This window comes from Salvelinus sp. IW2-2015, linkage group LG7 (genome assembly GCF_002910315.2).
Source record: "Salvelinus sp. IW2-2015 linkage group LG7, ASM291031v2, whole genome shotgun sequence".
NCBI lineage: Eukaryota > Metazoa > Chordata > Actinopteri > Salmoniformes > Salmonidae > Salvelinus > Salvelinus sp. IW2-2015.
In genome coordinates, this window is record NC_036847.1 from 2,212,708 (window position 1) to 2,227,707 (window position 15,000).

The window sequence follows — 15,000 nt, forward strand, 5'->3', positions numbered from 1 at the left end:
TGACTTGTTTTTGCATGTTTTGTCAGTTGATACTCATTTCTTGTCCCTGTGCTTCCTTCTTATTCGTCGTCCCTCTGCTGGTCTTATTAGGTTCTCCCTCTCTTCTTATCCTTCTCTCCCCCTCCCTCTCCTCCCTCTCTCGCTTCCTCTCTCTCTATCGTTCCGTTCCTGTCCCAGCTGTCTCATTCTTCCTAACTACCCTCATTTACTCTTTCACACCTGTCCCCTATTTTGCCCTCTGATTAGAGTCCCTATTCTTCCCTCTGTTTTCGCTTCGTCCTTGTCGGATCTTTTTTGATGTTTTGCTGTCTGTGTCCTTGTTCCGCCCGTGCCGTCGTGTTTTGCCTTCTTCAGATGCTGCGTGTGAGCAGTGTCTATGTCAGCTAGCGGCCTGTGCCTTCCGAAGCAACCTGCAGTCTGTGTCGCGTCTCCAGTCGGTTCCTCTCTACTGACGAGAGGATTTCAGTTTTCCTTGTTGTATTACCTAAGATAATATCCAGGAGATCGTTTTGTTAAGACTGGAATAAAGACTCTGTTTCTGTTAAGTCGCTTTGTGGTCCTCATTCACCAGCATAACAGAAGGATCCGACCAAAATGAGCCAAGCGACTACGGATTCTCGCAACTCTCCGTCGAGATCCAGGGAGCAATGCTCGGCAGACACGAGCAGGAATTTCTGTGTCGTCTGCCTTCAGACCGTCTGCCGCTTCAGTCTCCACCTCTCAGGACAGTTTCAGAGTCTTCGTTCTCGTGCACCACTACTTCCTGTCTTCCGAGTCTCCGGAACCTAGGGTTTAATAACCCACCGATGTTTACTCTGGGCAGCCCACTGAGTGTCGCTCCTTTTCTCACCCAGTGTGAATTGTGTCCTCTCTCCAGCCAACACATACTCGAAGAGAGAGCTCGAGATCGCTTACGTGCATAATCACTCTTACTGGTCGGCTCGGGGAGTGGGGCACAGCTATCTGGAGGCAAGGGCTGAGTGTTCTAACGATTATCAAGAACTTTAAAAGAGATGATACGGGTTTTTGATCGTTCAGTTTTTTGGGAAGGAGGCTTCCAGGGCCCTGGCTTCCTATGTCAAGGTGATCGATCCATAACGGATTACTCTATACGAGTTCGCACTCTTGCTGCCTCCAGTGACGGGAACGAGCCGTGCGTTGCTCGCTCGTTTTCTTGAGGGACTCCACGCTGAGGGTTAAGGATGAGATTCTCTCCCGGAGGTTCCTTCCAGCGTGGACTCTTTGATTGCACTCGCCATCCGCATAGAACGACGGGTAGATCTTCGTCACCGAGCTCGTGGAAGAGAGCTCGCGTTAACGGTGTTCCCCTCCGCATCTCAACCATCTCCTCCCACCGGCTCAGAGACTGAGCCCATGCAGCTGGGATTCCATCTCGACTAAGGAGAGGACGAGAGGAATCACCAACCGCCTTTGCTCTATTGCGGTTCTGCTGGACATTTTGTCATTTCATGTCCAGTAAAAGCCAGAGCTCATCAGTAAGCGGAGGGCTACTGGTGAGCGCTATCTACTCAGGTCTCTCCATCAAGATCCTGTACTACCTTGTCGGTCCATCTACGCTGGACCGGTTCGGCTGCTTCCTGCAGTGCCTTGATAGACTCTGGGGCTGAGGGTTGTTTTTATGGACGAAGCATGGGCTCGGAAACATGACATTCTCTCAGACAGTTAGGGAAGCCCACGCCCATGTTCGCCTTAGATGGTAGTCTTCTCCCCAGTATCAGATGTGAGACACTTCCTTTAACCTCACAGTATCTGGTAACCACAGTGAGACCATTTCTCTTTTTGATTTTTCGTTCACCTTTTACACCTGTTGTTTTTGGGTCATCCTGGCTAGTATGCATAATCCTTCTATTAATTGGTCTAGTAATTCTATCCTATCCTGGAACGTTTTCTTGTCATGTGAAGTGTTTAATGTCTGCTATCCCTCCTGTTTCTTCTGTCCCCTCTTCTCAGGAGAACCTGGTGATTTGACAGGAGTGCCGGAGGAATATCATGATCTGCGCACGGTCTTCATCGGTCCAGAGCCAACTCCCTTCCTCCTCACGGTCGTATGATTGTTGTATTGATTCCTTCCGGGACCACTCCCCCTCGGGGTAGACTATACTCTCTGTCGGCTCTCCGAACGTAAGCTCTCGAGGATTATCTGTCTGTACTCTCGACGCCGGTACCGTGGTGCCTTTCTTCCTCTCCGCCGGAGCGGGTTTTTTTTGTTAAGAAGAAGGACGGTACTCTGCGCCCCTGCCGTGGATTATCGAGGCTGAATGACATAACGGTTAAGAATCGTTATCTTGCTTCCCCTTATGTCGTCAGCCTTCAGATTCTGCAGGGAGCCAGGTTCTTTACTAAGTTGGACCTTCGTAACGGATTACATCTCGTGCGCATCAAGAGGGGACGAGTGGAAAACGGCGTTTACACTCCGTTAGGGCATTTTGAATACGGGTTTTGCCGTTCGGTCTCGCTAATGCTCCAGCTGTCTTTCAGGCCAATTAGTTTAATGATGTACTGAGAGACATGCTGAACATCTTTGTTTGCGTTTACCTTGACGATATCCTGATTTTTTCACCGTCACTCGAGATTCATGTTCAGGCACGTTCGACGTTACGTCCAGCGCCGTTTTAGAAATTGTCTCTAACGTGAAGGCTGAGAAGTGCGCCTTTCATGTCTCCTCTGTCACATTTCGGTTCTGTTATTTCGCTGAAGGCATTCAGATGGATCCCGCTAAGTCCAGGCTGTCAGCGATTGGCCCGTTCCTAAGGTACCATGTCAGTTGCAGCGCTTTCTCGTTTCGCTAATTTCTATCGGCGTTTCATTCGTAATTTCGGTCAAGTGGCTGCCCTCTCACAGCTCTGACTTCTGTCAAGACGTGCTTTAAGTGGTCGGTTCCGCCCAGGGAGCTTTTGATCTCCTCAAGAAGCGTTTTACATCGTCCTATCCTTGTTACTCTGACGTCACAAACAATTCATTGTCGAGGTTGACGCTTCAGAGGTGGCGTGGGACCATTCTGTCCCAGCGCTTCCTCATCTGACGATAAGGTCCATCTTGCGCTTATTTTTCTCATCGCCTGTCGCCATCGAACGCAACTATATGTGGGTAACCGCGAACTGCTCGCCATCCGCTTAGCCCTAGGCGAATGGACAGTGGTTGGAGGGGGCGACCGTCCCTTTTGTCGTTTGGACTGACCATAAACCTTGAGTACATCCGTTCTGCAAACGACTTAATGCACGTCAAGCTCGTTGGGCTTTGTTTTTTCGCTCGTTTCGAGTTCGTGATTTCTTATCGCCCGGGAAATAAGAACACCAAGCCTGATGCTTATCCCGTCTCTTTAGTTCTTCTGTGGCTTCTACCGGACCCGCGAGGATTCTCCCTGAAGGGCGTGTTGTCGGGTTGACTGTCTGGAATGAGAGAACAGGTAAAGCAAGCACTCACTCACACTGCGTCGCCGCGCGCTTGTCCTAGTAACCTTCTGTTCGTTCCTGTCTTACTCGTCTGGTTGCTTCAGTGGGCTCACTCTGCAGTTAGCTGGCCACCCCGCGTCGGGGGTACGCTTTGCTTCTATTCGCCAGCGGTTTGGTGCCTACTCAGGAGCGTGACACGCGCCGTTTCGTGGCTGCTGTGTTCGACTGCGTGCAACTAAGTCAGAGTAACTTCTCCCTCCTGGGTCCTATATCGACATAACCTGAAAGGCCGCTCAGCAAGGAAGAAGCCACTGCTCCAAAACCACCATAAAAAAGGCAGACTACGGTTTGCAACTGCACATGTGGACAAAGATCGTACTTTTTGTAGAAATGTCCTCTGGTCTGATGAAACAAAAATAGAACTGTTTGGCCATAATGACCATTGTTATGTTTGGAGTAAAAAGGGGGAGGCTTGCAAGCCGAAGAACACCATCCCAACCGTGAAGCACAGGGGTGGCAGCATCATGTTGTGGGGGTGCATTGCTGCAGGAGGGACTGGTGCACTTCACAAAATAGATGGCATCATGAGGCAGGAAAATTATGGGACATATTGAAGCAACATCTCAAGACATCAGTCAGGAAGTTGAAGCTTGGTGTCACGCCCTGACCTTAGAGAGCTTTTTATGTCTCTATTTTGGTTTGGTCAGGGTGTGATTTGGGTGGGCATTCTATGTTAATTTTTCTATGTGTTGTATTTCTTTACTTTGGCCGGGTATGGTTCTCAATCAGGGACAGCTGTCTATCATTGTCTCTGATTGGGAACCATACTTAGGTAGCATTTTCACACCTGTGTTTTGTGGGTAGTTATTTTCTGTTTAGTGTTTTCTGCACCTGACAAAACTGTTTGTTGTCGTTTCTCGTTTTGTTATTTTTGTTCTAGTGTTCAGTGTTAATAAAAATCATGAACACTTACCACGCTGCGCTTTGGTCCGATCCTTCTTCATGCAACGATGACCGTTTTAAATGGCAAGGGATCCTGGACGTGGGAGGAGATACTGGCCTTGAAGGATCGCCTGCCCTGGGAGCAGGTAGAAGCAGAGAGGAAGGTGAAGGCAGCAACTAAAGCGGAGTGGCAATGTTATGAGGGAACACGGCTGGCAAGGAAGCCCGAGAGGGGGAGGCACACGGGGAGTGTGGCAGAGTCAGGTTGGAGACCTGAGCCAACTCCCCGTGCTTACCGTGGCGAGCATGTGACTGGTCAGGCCCCGTGCTATGGGGTGATGCGCACTGTGTCTCGGCCGAGCATTCACAGGCCGGTGTGCTCAGGGCCAGCGTCCCGCATTTGCCGGGTGGAAGTGGGCATCCAGCCAGAACGGGTGGTGCCAGCTCTGCGCTCGAGACCCCCAGTCTATCCGGTGCCTCGGCCAAGGAAGAGGCCTCCTGTATGTCTCCCCAGCCTGGTGAGTCCTGTGCCTGCGCCCAGCCCGGAGCCTCCAGAGACGGCCTCCAGCCCGGAGCCTCCAGAGACGGTCTCCAGCACGGCGCCTCCAGAGACGGCCTCCAGCCCGGAGCCTCCAGAGACGGCCTCCAGCCCGGAGCCTCCAGAGACGGCCTCCAGCCCGGATCCTCCAGAGACGGCCTCCAGCCCGGAGCCTCCAGAGACGGCCTCCAGCCCGGAGCCTCCAGAGACGGCCTCCAGCCCGGAGCCTCCAGCGACGGCCTCCAGCCCGGAGCCTCCAGAGACGGCCTCCAGCCCGGAGCCTCCAGCGACGCACTCCAGTCCGGAGCCTCCAGCGACGCACTCCAGTCCGGAGCCTCCAGCGACGCCCTCCAGTCTGGAGCCTCCAACAAGGGGGCCCAGTCCGGGACCCGCAACAAGGGTGCCCAGTCCCAGGGCCCGCAACGAGGGTGCATTTCTGACCAACTGGGAATGTAATGAAAGAAATAAAAGCTTAAATAAATCATTCTCTCCACTATTATTCTGTCATTTCACATTCTTTAAATAGTGGTGATCCTAACTGACCTAAAACAGGGATTTTTTTACTAGGATTAAATGTCAGGAATTGTGAAAAACTAAGTTTAAATGTATTTGGCTAAGGTGTATGTAAACTTCCGACTTCAACTGTATATATTTTTTTATTAACTAGGCAAGTCAGTTAAGAATAAATTCTTATTTACAATGAAGTCCTACCCCGGTCAAACCCGGACGATGCTGGGCCAATTGTGCCCCGCCCTATGTGACTCCCAATCACGGCCAGATGTGATGCAGCCTGGATTCGAACCAGGTACTGTAGTGACGCCTCATGCACTGAGATGCAGTGCCTTTAACTGCTGCACCACTTGGGAGCCCAACAATGCCGCATTCAAAATAATTGGAGCTCGTTTGTGTGTGTGTGTGTGTGTGTGTGTGTGTATGTGTGTGTGTGTGCAGCATTTCTGAAACTGTCAGACTGGTTGAGCTTGTCCCGCTGCCACCTTTCTTCAGCTGGTGTTTGGCACAGAGAGATTCAAAGATTTGATGTTATCTAATTTACACTCCCAGCCACCCTGCTTTCTGTGCTCAGTTAGTCCGTTTTTCCTCCCTGAATGAATGTCTGTTTTCAGAATGGAAAAATTAAACCCAGATTAAGCAGGGAGTTTTATATAAATAGTTATATCTCGAAGGGTTTCGTTTCTATAAATGCATGTCAAGGTCAAAAAGTTGTTTACGGAATAGGTCAGATTTGTTCATTTTGCCCTTTTTTGGAGAACATCCTGTTTCCTCCAGTTTTTTTCTGAGAAACCATTTGCATTGTGCAATACATTTTGATTAATACATATGCAGTACATATGATGAATGTTCTTGTGTGACAGTGAAAACGAGAACCTTGAGGTGAAAATACATAGTGAAACTATAGGGCTAGGCTACTGTGTTCATAGAAGGAATAAATGTTCCGCTTATTTCCACCAAGTTGTTTGAAATAAATAAACATGAACAATACAGATCGCGGGCGGTTTGAAATGTCTCTGACAAGTCTTTTTTTTTACCACAATCGGAACATGAGCGGAGAATGATTGACGTTTGAGCACTTCTTGCACTTGGCTCTAGGCGGGATTGCAGGAGGATGATGTCACCACTTTCGCGCCGTGGGGAGGGGGAGAGGCGCGTCGGGGAGAGGAGGATAGTCAGTGTTCAGGTACACTAAATGTGTATACATAAATTAGGGGAGTTGGCGTGAGCAAGGAGCGAAGCTCCGGAGCGGGATACATGAATGAAGTTGCCGGATAGACTGAGGGAATAAGGGAACATGCATTGGGAACAAGTACTCCGATTGGAGAATGGCAAGGTGAGAGAGTTTTCGCTGCCTTGCAGTTTCGCTGTCCCTTGTCTTTTCGAAAGTATCAGGTGTCTCTGTATTTTGGAGCATAATGGTTTCAATAGACTGGATTTTAGTTGTCTTACAGCTGTCTCAATTTCCGGATGCTGTGGTTTTGTATTTTAATCATGCCATTACAGCGTGGTATATGTCATCGGTTAGTCATATTGTGCCGACAGGTGAGGAATTTGCCGGTTTTCTATTTCCCAACTTCGGCGTGCAAATACTGGCTCTCCCCATCCCTCTTGCTCCTGTCTGTTCGGTGCACTGTAGCATATGCCAGTGTCAGTCTCTGATGTGGAGAATGGCCCCAGGGAATGTGTTGACAGTTAGGTTAAGTAAGTAGTTAGGTAAGTAGTGAGCATGGCCCTCGACTTTGTCGCTACTGGAGTTGTAGGGCTCAGGGGATTCATGGTTCCCAGTCTATTCTAACTCCGAAACTATCACGGAGTGCTAATCGAATACCACGTTTCCCATTTAGATAGGATGCTTTTTGTACACTGGTGCTTGTTGGCAGAAATCAGGTCGATGGCTGAAAAAGCAAAGGTTGTCTGTAGGTAGACCTAATCTGTGAAACAATGTCAACACTGTAATCGCAAATCCGACATCCTGTCATACATGATGTCCTCCTACATTGTACTGGGCACACTAGTGATTAGGTTCAATGATATTATCCACCTCCACTCCACACACAATTTTTTACTGATGACGAGCGTTGGATTTCCTCTATGGTTCAGCCTGCATGCCATGCTACACAATCAGTATTGTCTGGGCATATGGAAGGAAATTGGTGATTTTTCAGCGGCTTCCTTTTTTCTGTTTTCTTAGTGGAGCCCATGGTATAGAAATATTGTGATCGTGAATTCCCCTCTCCTCCACCAGATTGAGCGGTTGGAGGTGAGTGGCTTAGCTCAGACCCCCCAGGCAGTGTCGTGTGCGGAGGATGGGTCTTTCTCTGGGGGTGACGATGGCACCCCGGACCCCCAGCGCACCAAGCAGGCCATCGCCCAGCTGCAGCAGAAGATCCTGAAGCTCACCGAGCAGATCAAGATTGAGCAGACGGCCAGAGACAACAACGTGGCCGAGTACCTCAAACTGGCCAACAATGCTGACAAGCAGCAGAGTGCCCGCATCAAACAGGTGAGCATTGTTTTATAATCAGAGTTTTTATCGTTTTGATATGAAGCGCAAAACAGTTGAATGACAATACACCAGACAGATCTACTTTTACTGGATAACAGCACTGCTAAATGTTAGAATATATTACTACAATACAGTGCATTTGGAAAGTATTCAGACCCCCTCACTTTTTCCACATTTTGTTACGTTACAGCATAATTCTGAAATGGATTAAAAAATATATATATCTCATCAATCTACACACAATTTTTTGTACTTTTTTGCAAATGTATTAAAATAAAAAACGGAAATATCACATTCAGCTACAGTACCAGTCAAAAGTTTGGAGTGGACACACCTACAGCACTCATCCCAGGGTTTTTCTCTATTTTTACTATTTTCTACATTGTAGAATAATAGTGAAGATATCAAAACTATGAAATATCACATATGGAATCAAAAAAAGCAACAAAAAAAAGTGTTAAACAAATCTAAATTTATTTTATATTTGAGAATCTTCAAAGTAGCCACCCTTTGCCTTGATGACAGCTTTGCACACTCTTGGCATTCTCTCAACCAGCTGGGTTTTTTTTCAGAGCCTTCTTGGGTATGACGCTACAAGCTTGGCATACGTATATTTGGGGAGTTTCTCGTGACAGAGAAAATAAGTTATTCGTTACGGCCCACTAAAGTTAATTTCCTGCAATTCTGCACATTTTACCATGTGGCTTAGAGAAAATGTTGCAGTTTTAAAGCACGTTTGCTGCAAATCTACTCATTTTGCCATGGGCGGAGAGAATATTTTGACATTTTATAACTCATTTCTACACATTTTGCCATAGGGTGGAGGCAAATGTTTGCAGTTTTTAATAAGATAATTGATGATTAATGGGTTGGTAATTCGACCATGCTTACTACGTTTAGATAACTGGCAGCTGGACTAATTTACCAATCTAAAACATCTTTGCTGACATGGGCTAATTGAGTTGATGCACAACCACTTTTCCAATTTGCACCTTGTGTATTATATTCCATTATTCTAACTCTCAACAGTAAGTTGAGACCCTGACTGAGCACCTGCATTTAAAAAATGGTATTGACCCACGTGTAGATGAAGGGGAGGAGACAGGTTAAATAAGGATTTTTTTTTTTAAGGACATTTAGAGCGTGAATGGGAGTGCCTTTAAATAGGGTATGGTAGTAGGTGCCAGGCGCACCGGTTTGTCTCAAGAACTGCGACGCTGCTGTTTTTTCACGCGCAACAGTTTCCCATCAAGAATGGTCCACCACCCAAAGGACATCCAGCCAACTAGACACAACTGTGGGAAGCATTGGAGTCAACATGGGCCAGCATCCCTGTGGAACGCTTTCAACACCTTGTAGAGTCCATGCCCTGACAAAATMAGGCTTTTCTGAAGGCAAAAGGAAGGGGGGGGGGCAACTCAATATTAGGAAGATGTTCCTAATGTTTGGTATACTCAGTGTAAATGTCATATTAAACACAGCAATCTAAATGTCCTATATAACTGCAGGTGTTTGAGAAGAAGAACCAGAAGTCAGCACAGACCATCCAGCAGCTGCAGAGGAAGCTGGAACACTACCACCGCAAGCTGAGGGAGGTAGAGCACAACGGCATCCCTCGCCAGTCCAAGGACGTCCTCAGGGACATGCAGCAGGGCCTAAAGGGCGTGGGGGCAAAGGTCACAGGCTTCAGCGAAGGTGTGGTGGACAGCGTCAAGGGAGGCCTCACCAGCTTCTCCCAGGCCACGCACTCTGCTGCCGCCGGGGTCGTCTCCAAGCCCCGAGAGATCGCCTCGCTGTTCCGCAACAAGTTTGGCAGCGCCGACAACATCCCCGGGCTGAAGGACTCCTTGGATGACCCGTCAGGTGTTGAGGAGGGTTTGATGGGGGCCGGGGSGAGGTCTCTGAGCCTCGCAGGCCACCACCACCTGCAGTCCAGCCCCAAGTACGGCAGCGAGGATGACTGCTCCAGCGRTACCTCAGGGTCGGCAGGGGCCAACAGCACGACTGGGGCCCCCGGAGGCCCCCCCAGCTCCAAGGGGAACACCCTGGAGAGGAGCCAGAGCTCCAGCCTGGACATGCTGCTGCAGGAAGTGCAGGAGCTGAGGGAAGGCCAGGGGAGACTAGAGGAGAGTCTGGAGGGACTTAAGAGCCACTATCAGAGGGACTACACTGTCATCATGCAGACCCTACAGGAGGAACGATTCAGGTACGGAAACAAGAATCACTAAATAACGAGAGAGAGAGAGAGAACTGTATGAAAAACTCCATTCAAAGATGGATAAGYTTAACATTTGAGAGGTCATCTTTAAGTGAAATGGATGCATGTATGTTTGTTGTAAAGCTAGTGACAGTAACCATACAGATACACAGAAATGACAGAAACACCGTCATGCATCATTCAGGCAGAGAGAACAGCTGTAGACTACTAAACTGTAGAGGTGTTTGTACAGACAATTTAGTAAAGACACTACAGGAACAGAGGTCTCCATTTAAGTATACTTAGGCAAATTAACAGGAGAGAGAGAGATGTGTTTAGGCAAAAAAATACAGACCATCAAAACTGAGGGACCCTAATGAGCTTTGAGCATGTCTACTGATGACTATGTTCTCGCAATTAACCACACAGCTATGGTTAAACCACTGTGTTGAAACCTTTGATAATAACTAATGAAGAAATGGATGGATGAATGAATGAGAATACAGCCTGGACTGAAGACTTTTTGTGTCGATCTGTTCATGACTTCTAATGAACTAAGTCCACTGGTTATTTCACACAGTTTCTGTGTTGAGACCTGTACCTGTATAACTCTTAGAGGACACTTTACCAAAAGGGATCATACACTAGATTCAGCCGCAGACCGATTTCTTTTCTTGAGCGGATGGTCGGGYGGCCGGAACATACAAATTGACCGCGAGAAGCCCAAAGAGATATAATATTTGACTGGAACATAATCATTTCAAACCTTGCTTACATTTGTATATGATCACGTATCTCTATTATGCATGGTAATAATTTGGAACAGATTTCTTGAATTAAAATAACTTGGAGCTTATTTCCTGGTGTTTTTTTTGTTCTTTATGTCCAACAATGAGTTTATGCTCAGAAAACTTGGGTTCTGCGGTAGCTCCTCCTCCCCCTCTCTCTGACTCACCTGTTGTGCTTCTATTCTGCTTGATCTTTTTATTGTCACATCTGTTGTGTGTGTGTGTGCGTGCCGGTGTGGTACCACAGGGAAGAGTTGTAAATCTTATTAAAGTGTGACTCTAAACAGGTCAGGTGAGCCATAATGAGATCAGACTGGTGAGGTGATTCACCTAATCACACACACACACACGCATGCACAGACAAGCACATTATGCATTTATTCACATTTTTCCTGAGACACATTTTGTACARACTGTATTCAAAAATACTCACATTCATATACAGCTCTTTTTTTTGCCTGTTCAGTTGCTTTCCACTACCAATAACACCAATCTTCCTGGTCTCCTCCCTCCTGCTGAGAGTACGTGATTGGTCAGTGTCATCCTGCTGATTATCTYCTATTGTTCAGTCTTATCGACAGACGAGTAAGCATGTGCTAATCAGCTCACAGATAGCCAACCGTCCAGTCAGTTGTCATTTGACCTGAAAGCTCTTTAGGCMCTTTTCAAGAAAAAACTTGAACCTCTGTTTCTCTAAAGGGGCACACGAGACAGCGTGTGTTTGTCTGTGTGTGTGTGTGACTGTCCGCCTCTCTGTATCTCTGTCCTGTGTCTATGTTTGCGTGAGCTATTAGACTAACGTTTGTGTCTATATTTGGGTATGTCTAGGTGTGAGCGTCTGGAGGAGCAGCTGAATGATCTGACAGAGCTTCATCAGAATGAGATCCTTAACCTGAAGCAGGAGCTGGCCAGCATGGAGGAGAAGATAGCCTACCAGTCCTACGAGAGAGCCAGAGACACACAGGTCAGTCACACGCACAACCACACACACACACACACACACTGTACAAATACAAACTAGATAGCCAGACAATTGTATGATTGTGATTAATTTCACAAACACAATTTCATCTGAAGTCAAACAGAAAACCTTGCAGTTGTAAGGAATGAGGAAGAGGCACAATAATCTTTACCAGGTACCAGGTTATTTTACAGTTCACCATTCACCTGGTATTTAAATTGGATGACAATACATGATAATGACTTAATATTTACAGTTGTCGGAAGTCGGAAGTTTACATACACCTTCGCCAAATACATTTAAACTCAGTTTTTCACAATTCCTGACATTGAGTCCAAGTAAAAWAWTCCCTGTTTTAGGTCAGATAGGATCACCACTTTATTTTAAGAATGTAAAATGTCAGAATAATAGTAGAGAGAATGATTTATTTCAGCTTTTATTTCTTTCATTACATTCCCAGTGGGTCAGAAGTTTACATACACTCAATTAGTATTTGGTAGCATTGCCTTTAAATTGTTTAACTTCAATCAAACGTTTTGGGTAGCCTTCCACAAGCTTCCCACAATAAGTTGGGTGAATTTTGGCCCATTCCTCCTGACAGAGCTGGTGTAACTGAGTCAGGTTTGTTCGCCTCCTTGGCCAAACAGTTCTATTTTTGTTTCATCAGACCAGAGGACATTTCTCAGAAAAGTACGATCTTTGTTCCCATGTGCAGTTGCAAACCGTAGTCTGAATTTTTTATGGCGGTTTTGYAGCAGTGGCTTCTTACTTTCTGAGTGGCCTTTCAGGTTATGTCGATATAGGACTRGTTTTACTGTGSATATAGATACTTTTGTACCTGTTTCCTCCAGCATCTTCACAAGGTCCTTTGCTGTTCTGGGATTGATTTGCATTTTTCGCACTAAAGTACATTCATCTCTAGGAGACAGAACACGTCTCCTTCCTGAGCGGTATGACGGCTGCGTGGTCCCATGGTGTTTATACTTGCGTACTATTGTTTGTACAGATGAACTTGATACCTTCAGGCGTTTGGAAATTGCTCCCAATGATGAACCAGACCTGTGGACGTCTACAATTTGTTTTCTGAGATTTTGGCTGATTTCTTTTGATTTTCCATGATGTCAAGCAAAGAGGCACCAAGTTTGAAGGTAGGCCTTGAAATAAATCCAGAGGAACACCTCCAATTGGCTCAAATTATGTCAATTAGCCTATCAGAAGATTCTAAAGCCATGGCATCATTTTCTGGAATTTTCCAAGCTGTTTAAAGGCACAGTCAACTTAGTGTATGTAKATTTCTGACCTACTGGAATTGTGATACAGTGAATTATATATATTAAATAATCTGTCTGTAAACAGTTGTTGGAAAAATGACTTGTGTCATGCACAAAGTAGATGTCCTAACCGACTTGCCAGAACTATAGTTTTTTAACAAGAAATGTGTGGAGTGGTTAAAAAAAGAGTTTTAATGACTCCAATCTAAGTGTATGTAAACTTCCGACTTCAGCTGTATATTTTGTTTCATTGGACTCCATAAGAACCAGCATCATAATGTACCAGAGAGTTAGCTWTTGTGTTGAGTTCTTTCACAGGTTAGTCCCAGAAAAGTAACCATTGTTTCAAAGTAATTTCTTATMAAATACCAGGGCATTACCAGCTAAAACAGGACTGTAAAATTAACTGAAAACCATGTCTGTGTACCATAACCTCAGTGGGTTGTTTGTCTGTAAACAGAGCATTTCCGTGTCTGTAAAGCACATCTCCTCTTGTCCTGCATGAGGTTGTGGGTGCATGCCCTTGCCTTGTCTTTAACCTATCCCTCTCTTTGATGTTTTAAATTAAACGCTAGAGTTTTACATGTAATGATCTTTGTTATTTGTCTGTGTAGTAATACTATGTGTAAACACACTTCTCTTGACCTGTCCTGTAGGAAGCCCTGGAGGCGTGTCAGACACGTATCTCTAAGATGGAGTTGCAGCAGCAACAGCAGCAGGTGGTCCAGCTCGAGGGCTTAGAGAATGCCACAGCCCGGACACTGCTGGGGAAACTCATCAACGTCCTCCTGGCCCTCATGGCCGTGCTCCTGGTGTTCGTCTCCACCGTGGCCAACTGTGTGGTCCCCCTGATGAAGACCCGCTCCCGGTCCTTCTCCACCCTCCTCCTCATCCTGCTCTTCGCCTTCATCTGGAGGAACTGGGACGCGCTGTCGGGCTGCTCGCACCGCGCCCTGCAGCCACCCAGATGACCGCGTGGAGACGTGTGTCTCTATGACTACGCATGGGGGTGGAACTCTGTCCACACACACACACAAGAAGCAGGAACGGCCTAACTGCCAATGGGATGTGGTGGTTGTGTTGACGGACTCCGAGGAATGAGCCTAGCTCAATGAGGTGGGACTGAGGAGAAAGTCAGAGAAGGAGGTTAAGATGAGAATACCACTCAGTTCTGACATTCATTTAGGAAGAATGAGACTTTGTTTACATTTTTGGAGATCAGAAATTGTGTTTTTTTTTTTTTTCACAGGATGCATCCTGATACTGTTTTATTTCCTAGGAGTTAATCAAGTATATTATTGTCGTTATTATTATTTCTAATATATATATTTTTTTCTTCATTTAAAAAAAAATTCTGTGCCATGTGGCGTTAAGCTCCTCCCACTCTGCACAAAGAGGAGCTGTCAGGAAACTGATTGGAGGTTCACCTCAGGCTCAGACCCTCTGCAGAGAAATGCTATTCTGATTGTCTGCCTTTCAGGAAGAAAGTGCTCTTACCTGGCTGTTATGGGTAGAATATAAAAAGATGAATGAATGCCCTCGCACTTTTTCCCCACGCGATMGATTGATTCTGAGATCAGAAGGAACCTTTCTACAGAGGACTCTTTGTTTCCCGGACAATACTTTGAGGGTCACGCCTAGAGACTCCCCGTGCTTCCGTACGGTTTCTACTAGCTATCATTTACATCCTTTTCAATTAAGATGAGGTGATATCATGAATGATTATGACTTCTAGAGTGTGGCACCAGCTTAGACAAGAGGGAGGGTTTAACAGTTAGGGCCATTCGCCACAGAGCCACCAGAGACCAAAGGTACAAATAAGGCCACTTTGCAGGAAATGTGGAGTTGCCATGATACTGCTTTCACTGGTG

The 15,000-nt window shown here is 46.5% G+C and overlaps 1 protein-coding gene across 5 annotated transcripts in view; it reads left to right on the forward strand.

Annotated features, from left to right (window-relative positions):
* LOC111966190 (transmembrane and coiled-coil domains protein 1-like) overlaps positions 1-15,000 on the forward strand; it is a 61,428-nt gene that overhangs the window by 45,220 nt on the left and 1,208 nt on the right. For 4 of the 5 annotated variants that reach the window (XM_023990638.2, XM_023990637.2, XM_023990636.3 and 1 more), the window contains 4 exons: positions 7,652-7,909; positions 9,421-10,118; positions 11,726-11,861; positions 13,786-15,000. The exon at positions 13,786-15,000 is cut by the window's right edge and continues 1,208 nt beyond it. In XM_023990638.2, the coding sequence (XP_023846406.1) occupies positions 7,652-7,909; positions 9,421-10,118; positions 11,726-11,861; positions 13,786-14,100 (1,407 nt within the window). In that variant the 3' untranslated portion in view covers positions 14,101-15,000. Of the gene's footprint in view, positions 1-6,601; positions 6,740-7,651; positions 7,910-9,420; positions 10,119-11,725; positions 11,862-13,785 lie in introns of those variants that run through there. The other variant, XM_023990639.2, reaches the window with a different exon arrangement.